At 34.6% G+C, this 7,874-nt stretch overlaps 1 protein-coding gene across 1 annotated transcript; it reads right to left on the bottom strand.

Annotated features, from left to right (window-relative positions):
• Positions 1–3,240: 3,240 nt before the first annotated feature.
• Positions 3,241–6,534, bottom strand: LOC106774869 (protein SHOOT GRAVITROPISM 5). The gene is made up of 3 exons (XM_014661899.2): positions 6,110–6,534; positions 5,446–5,845; positions 3,241–4,447 (listed from the first exon to the last, which is right to left on the bottom strand). Exons 1-3 carry the CDS (start codon positions 6,219–6,221, stop codon positions 3,550–3,552), a joined length of 1,410 nt encoding a protein of 469 aa, XP_014517385.1. The 5' UTR covers positions 6,222–6,534; the 3' UTR covers positions 3,241–3,549.
• Between the last annotated feature and the right edge of the window lie 1,340 nt (positions 6,535–7,874).

Below are 7,874 nucleotides of genomic sequence, written 5' to 3' on the forward strand. Positions count from 1 at the left end.
CTTAAAATCTTAAATCAATAAACTTATGAGTTTTCATTTTTATACAATATTTAACTCTCTTATCTTATATCTAGATTTACATTTGGATTTTGAAAATCAAAATACTTAGTGAATATAAAATAAAAGCATAGTATATATTGATGTTAACTCCATATATATATGTGAGAAGTTGATCTATGTTTGTAGTATTAGGACTAATGTAATAGGATATCCTTGTTTTACGGGGTTATGTCAATGTGAAGCCAGGACAATTTTGGTGCAACAAAGCTGTATCTATGGAGGGGTCTTTTTCCTTCTTTTTTTCTTATTTTTACCCTCTTTTCCCCTTCCATTATATCTATGCTAAGGTCCTTCTAAAATGCTTATTGTTCTTCTTCTTCACTACATCTTTATCCTCTAAGATCAATAATATCAAGACTTGTCAAAACTTAAAAAGAAAAAAAAAATCTCAAAACATGCCACTTTGGCATATTTAAATCAATTTCATAAATTTGTCAAGAAGCTTGTTGTTTAAGAATAGAAGAATAGTTCATTTGTGACTACCAAACCAAGCAATGATTGATAGAGAAAATAAAAATAAAATAAAAAGTATATATGCTAGGTTTGTACATACACAACACTTAACCTTGCTTCAATTGTTTTTCTTTCCCTTTCAACTTTTTTATGATTTGTATTGTATATTGAGTAAGGAGCCCTAGCATTCCATGTATGTTTTGTTATTTTGGCTATGCCATACACATGATTGATTGCATCTCAATACCAAAGAACCTACACTCTACTTTTGTTTTTTGTTTCCTTCTTAAACATATGTCTATTATATGTTCAAATCTTAAGATGTGCTACTACTATCACTATTTATAAGTAAGAACTGTTTTTTTTTTCAATATTTTAAAACTCTGATTTCTAAAAAAGAAACGAGGTATATATATTATATCATTTTGTCTTTAATCTTTTAATTAATGAAGCATCTATCCTTTTTCTTTTGATAAAAAGTATCACTTCCCTCCCTTCAAAAAAGAGCCTTTTCAAAACAATTGTTTCCCACTTTTTAATTACAATTTATTCAAATTGTCCGTTTTATTAATTATTTTATAATAAAATTTTATCGTCAATAAATAATAATATATACTGTAAACAATAAAAAATAATAGGATATATTTATTATTTCTCCTAAGAAAATTAGAAGAAAATTACTTATATATACACAATTATGTAAACATAATATTTTGTACATTTTTTTTATAGTTTGGATTAATTCCTAAGACCCTTTGGAATTATAATTTTTTATGACTTTGTATATAAGTTGCGACATCTAAATGCTTTCTTTTATTACTTTATTTGTTATTACTGATGAAAAAAAAATGTAAAAATAAAGGTAAAATGTATTTTTCTCAAATAAAAGTGAAACTTTTAACATTTAACTACCATTCTGGTGTGTAATTTCTTATAACTTTTGTGAACAACAACATAATTGAATCTGCATTTTAAATGAACACACACACTTTATGACAGCACAGGGTTCATAAGATGACGGTATGAAGAGAAAGTCGTCCACTTAAGTACATGTTTGGAACCGTTTTAAACCTACTTAGACAAAGGATTTTGAAAAAGAAGATTATAGTACTGAAACAACATGCTATTTTACCCTACTTTTTGTTTTTATTTCCTAATTTATCGAACAAGAATGGGAAGAATGAGTGGGTTGAGATAGCAAAAGGGGTTTGAAAATCGAACTCAACCCACCCACTAGGAGACTTAATGTGAAGTGAGCCAGGCAAACTTACACTAGGTCCCCTCAGCCAGAGAGACACTGCAACCTTCCACTTTCATAATAATTGTACAGCAATTTTGTGCACCAGAAGGTAATAGTGGAGACTGATATGTATGCTGAGGCTAGCAAGCAATTACATAATCGCAGGAGAAGAAGAAGCACGTGGTCCAATGAGAAAAGGAAAAAGCTACACTACCAAAAGAAAATAAACAAATTAATACACCACCCTTTAAGCTATAGCTTCTCATAAACATCTTTTTGTATAGATTCTACTAACCCAGTTTATATATTTATATATATTATATGAATGTAGAGATTTAAGAAAAAGTGAGATTGAGTGCATAATGTAATGTGATGTAGTTAAGATGTAACAGTGTGTGTTTGTGTAAAATATATGAAGAGAGGGTATGAATCATGATGTGTTATGAATGTGACTAGTTTTGAAATTTTTTGGAGACAGATGTGGGGATAGAAAGAACTGGAGTGTGTGTGAATGTGACAATGTGTTGTCCTTTTAAAAAATATTGGTTTTGGAATTGTTTTTGGGTTTGTTATATTTTGACAGTAGAGGCAATTGCTTTGAAAGAGGGAGGGTTTGAATGGTCTCTGCATATATGGAAAGATGCTGGTGGTTCTGGTTCTGCCTTAATTCTGCTGTGCTGCGCCCACTTGGCTCTGATTCTTATGCAAGAGACGTGAAGGTGATCATCATGAATGGAGTTTGTTTGTGTCTGTGTGCCTTTGAGAGGGACGACTGAGTCCCTGCACTGTCATTAACCCCTTACAACAGTGGCACTGAAAAACATGCAAGCTGCTTTTCATTCACATTTATAAGTCGCCAGAATAGTTGCACAGCCCAAAAGGAAGGACACTCTCTCTCTTTCACTCTCTTTCTCTCTCTCTCTCTAAATGGATATATATGTATATATGCATGTAATGTATGAGTGAGAGTGAGCATTCAGCAATGACTATGACACTGCCCTTGTATTCATTTTCTCTCTGAAGCATTTGGTCTCCCTTTTTATTTTTGTCAGTACACTTCTTTAATGCTCATCAAACAGTCTTCTCCGTTTTCTGCCCTACGCAACAAAGATCTACACATAGTCCAAACACAAAATCCAAAACAACCAAAACTTTAGGGTAGCAAATTTTCAGTGTTTTCCCTGACCCCTTATTCATTGCAAGAAAACCTACATTTATAATACTCCCTCTACGTATATATATTTAAACTCAAACAACCTATATATATATACATTAATTTGTAAGTACATTGTGTGTGTATATATATATATATACATCATTACCTATTGTACATCATATGTACAATACTACACATTCACACGCTCACGCCATCCATAATCATTACACCACGGACTATATTAAATAGTTATTAATATAGCTAGAAAGAAAGGGCAACAAATAATAGAAACTTAATCATGTAATTAAACCAGTGAGAAACCCTTTTATCATAGTCTGCATTTATACCAAATTTAATTAACAAATAACATGGCACAATAAACTGCAAGTTACACGAAGAATTACACTCTTTAATTTCTCCATCACGTGCGCTATTATACTCCCACTTACATAATCAACTTCACTCACCTTCACTTCACTTCACTTGGTATACCAATTCACAAAGATATTAGCGTTGCATTGGAAAAAAAGGGTATTAAGTATTAACCCATAGAAAGGAGGACATAGAAAATTAAAATACAGAATAAACTTTAGAGAGAAAGATGATGTTGATGAAGATGATTATCTCTCAATAAGTAGAGTTAGTTGTCTTTGCCATGGTCTTTTCCGTTATCATTTTCAACTTCTCCTCCTTCTGTGGTTATAGCAGAAGACACGTAGCTCAACACCAAGGAATTCTCGTCGGGGGTTGCATTTCGAGCTTGGAATTGTTGTTTGCAAGCGAGGCAGGTGATTTGGAGCATGGTGGAGTTGATTTGCTTCATTGCATGTTCTTTCAAGGCGTAGGCCTTGTCGAGTTCGGCTTGTGCCTGTTGTCTTATCCTCTTGGCGTTTGTGAACTCTTGTTCCGCAAGTTCAATCTGCCTCTTGGCTTGTTTCCTTGCTTCCTCAGCATATGCTTTCTCAGCCATGGCTATCCTCAAGTGTTCCCTTGCTTGCTCTTGAACCCTCAATAAGGCCATGTTGGACTGCTTCCCATTGTTGCTGTTGCTGCTCTTCTCTGATGAGTTCCTGTTTGATTCATTTTTCTCACTCACATCTGATGACCCAATTGAGAGTTGCAAATGGGTTGAGTGGTTCTCGTGATGATCCCTCTTAGGTGATAATGATGTTGATATTGCAGCATCAATGGGGTTTGCAACGTTTGAACTGTTGTTGTTGATGTTGTTGTTGTTGTTGGTGGTGGTGGGAGTTGAGAGTTGGAGATCCAAGTTGGGGTGGAGTTTGTTGTTCTTGGATGAGGTTTCAGCAGTGGTGATAGCATGAGCAGTAGGGTTATTCATGAAAATTGTGGGTGGTTCAGTTGGCTTTGGTATTATGATCCTTGTTGGCCAAGGAGCTGTGCTGAAATTGGTTTCACTTGAAGGACTTGGGCTTGAGGCTGTTCTAGAAAGGCACGCAGAGGGTTGAAGTGGCTGAGATTCTGGCCTGAGCCTCCCCATGTTGCAAGCATCTTGGTGCTCAATGAAACTCTCCACCCTATGAGATGAGAAAGAATATATACATACAAACAGTTGTTAGAGTTACTATTAGCCTTGAACCACTCAAAAGGGTTTTGCATAATGATTCTTGTTTGTGGGTGTGAAGATGAGCATTATATAGAGCTATAGAAAGAACATGTAAAGGAAGAAAGAAAAGGAGACAAAGGAAAAAGTGGACATAAAAGGTGGTTGAAAAAGGTCTTTAAAAAATGGTGGGGGAAGAGGTTCCAGTTTCCACTAAGTAAAGGACAAAAGAAAGTCAAGAATTCATGCCATTTCTTAGATTTATGATGCAGTGATTGAAGAAAATGCAACATGTTAATCGCATGAATGATCACACAAAGCACAAAGATGCTTAAAGGTGTTGGAATGCAATTGTAGAAGGAAAGCTTCGAGCCAACACACAACAGTTAATATGTATGCGACCAACGGAAAACGGAGCATTGGAAACCGTGTTACCCCAACTGTCAATGAACAGTACTAGCTCGTGAAAAAAAAAAAAAAAAACAAAAGGATTGAGGTTCCATCAGTCAAATATTTTATTTTCTTTTTTCTTTTAATTATATCCCTTTAGTTTTTCTACCTCCATTGTTCACTTTACATTCCATTCCAAAAAATATATTTCCCTTTTTTCAAGTCAAATCCCAAGTAAAACAAGAACCCTCGCAAGTTCTGCTCAATTGATACACATTCACGAGATTCAAAAATGGTGAAAGTAGAAAACAAAAAGAAACCTTGTACATATAACACATGAAATAGCTAGATACATAGATAGATAGAGAAATAGAGAGAGAGAGAGAGAGGAGAAAAAACAATCAAAATCAATCCCACCACCCGAAATTTTAATACTGAGAGATAGATCAGTGTTTCCTTTGAAATACTGATTATAAAATTGTGAAAACCATTTGGTGAATGATGGAAGAAAAGAAAAAGAGATTAAAGAAATGGTGATGGGATAATGAATGAATAAGAAATGTTAATGATAAGCAAACGAACCTCGAGAAAACGCGGCCACAATCACAGGAGTGGCCCCGGGTACCGCAGGTTTTGAGATGTGCTTTGTAATCAGACTGCACTGCATAGCCTTTGGAGCATCTTTCACAGACCCATTGCTTGTGATTGCTGTGCTTTCTCCTGAAATGCTTCTTTATCCCAACAAGATCACCCAAGGCATGACAAGGGTCATGGTGCAAACAAGTTGGTTCAGGACACACAAACACTCTCTTCCTCACCACCGGTGTCTCCCTCTTCAATAGCTTCCACGGCACCTTGTGCCTCCTCCTATGCATCTGAAGGTTCTGGTCCCTCTGGAACCCCTGGTTGCAGATCTCACACACATAACGATCCGATTCCAGCAAAGTCTTGGGCGAGAGGGACACCACCTCTGCATCTGGATCTGCACATATACAACCAACCATAATCAATTACCATCAGCTAAAACATATATCAGACATACATATATATACTTATATCTTATTTGAGAGACGGATAAGGTAAGTATGAGTATGCACAGAATCAAGCATATTATTGAAAAACAGCAACGTGGTTTTATATATATGTTTATATATATATATATATAAGATAGGTGGTTTTGATGAAATTGATTAAAGTGAATAAAGTGAAGAGTGAGGGATAGCAAAAATGGATGATAATTGTGCACCTGGAGTTCCTGCGGGCCTTCTCTTCCTTTTATTGGTGGCAGTGGCATTTTCAGTGCAGGGAAAAGGCTCAGAAGTGGGAACTGACGATGGAGATAAGTTATTGGCTAACATGGTACACTCTATGGGAAGTGGTTTGATGATGTGGTTATAATATGGTGTGTTTGTGTGTGTGAGAGATAATAAGGCCTAAGAAGAGAAACGAGAAGTGGGTATGTTTGTGTCTGAGGCTATGTTGGTGATAGAATTAAGGAAGGTAGAAGAAGAGATGATTGGGGTGAAGAGATTGAGGGAGAGAGAGAAAGATGAAAGAGGCATAGATAGATAGATAGATAGAAGAAGAAGAGAGAAGAGAGAAGAGAGAAAGGAAAAGAAAAGAAAAGAAAAGGGTGTTTTTCTTTTTTTCTTCTTCCTTTCGGTTTCCTCAGCTTTCTTTTAAGTTGCTTTTAAAGTTTCAGCTTTTGCATCAGCTTTCTTTCTTTCTTTGTATGAGAATGCTTTTTATTTTCTCTCTCTGGGTTGCTCTCTTCTCTTGCTTGATGTTGAGCAGGGATTGTCTGTAATAGCCCTCCTTAATAAACTTTCAAAAAGAGAGTCTGTATGAGACCCAATCACAATGCTCCAAACTCGATCCCACAAGCAGCTCAATGGGCTCCATTACAGAAAAAGAAATATCCCCACAAGGAAACAAAACCCTCATAATTTCCTCACACAGTAATTTTTTTTGCTTTGCATGCATAAATACAGGCCAAGCCCCCCAATACACACGTAAGCTTCCTATTCTGTCACTCTCTCCTTCTCTCTCCAACATCACACACTCATATTCTAATCCCTGTTATATCATTATTACACTCTCTTTTAATAATGGATTTTCACTTCCATACATATCCAACTTATCAATTTCTAATTAGTTTATTAAGTCATACAACATTATAAGTAAGTACATCGTATTAAGGTTTTAGGTTAGAACTCATGTTTCATTATTAGGGTTGTCTTTCTAATCTTTTTTTTTCTTTTTTTTTACAAAAACAAAAAGTTACTTATTTAATAGAAAAATTTATGTTCAAAAAGTAGTGAAAAACAACTCAACTGGAATTAGTTTATGATGCAATAGATATATACAAGCAATCAATAATATAATCATCTTTTACTTAATTATTCGTCATTGAATAATAATATATGTGGTGTTTTAGATTTCTCTAAGAATATATATGTTCCATAATGGTAAAAAATTAAAATAGTTTGTAAATGTTGAGGTATATATATATCAGTATAAAATGTAGTGAGATTAATTAGTAGTGGTATAGAAAAAACAAACATTCATTTTCATTAATGTATAGTGGCATAAATGAAGGTTGTTGTGTGAATTAAAGTTATGAATGTATATCATTTATGTATAAACTTTTTTTTTTGTCACAGTGCCAACTCATTGAGATTTAAATTATGAGTATTTAATATTTTGATCCTTAATTGAGAGGAGTATCTGTGGAAGATATAGACGAGAGTACCCATACTCGTAAGTGTGCAGAAGCTCTAATTAATTTCACCGGAAGCAGCTTTTATAAAGGTGATAATGAGGATGTAAAGTCACCCTCAAAGGGCATTGTAGTCAATGGGGGTCATAATTTTTTCTGCTCAAGATGCTTTGCTTTTTGGTAAAATGGTAGCATCAACTTAACAGTGCCATGTTAAAATTACCAACATTCTCTCTTCTACCTCCTTTCCTTCTCAACATTCTTCAAATTTCAAATATTTACAGTTACCTTC

Source organism: Vigna radiata, chromosome 1, assembly GCF_000741045.1.
Source record: "Vigna radiata var. radiata cultivar VC1973A chromosome 1, Vradiata_ver6, whole genome shotgun sequence".
NCBI classification, from domain to species: domain Eukaryota; kingdom Viridiplantae; phylum Streptophyta; class Magnoliopsida; order Fabales; family Fabaceae; genus Vigna; species Vigna radiata.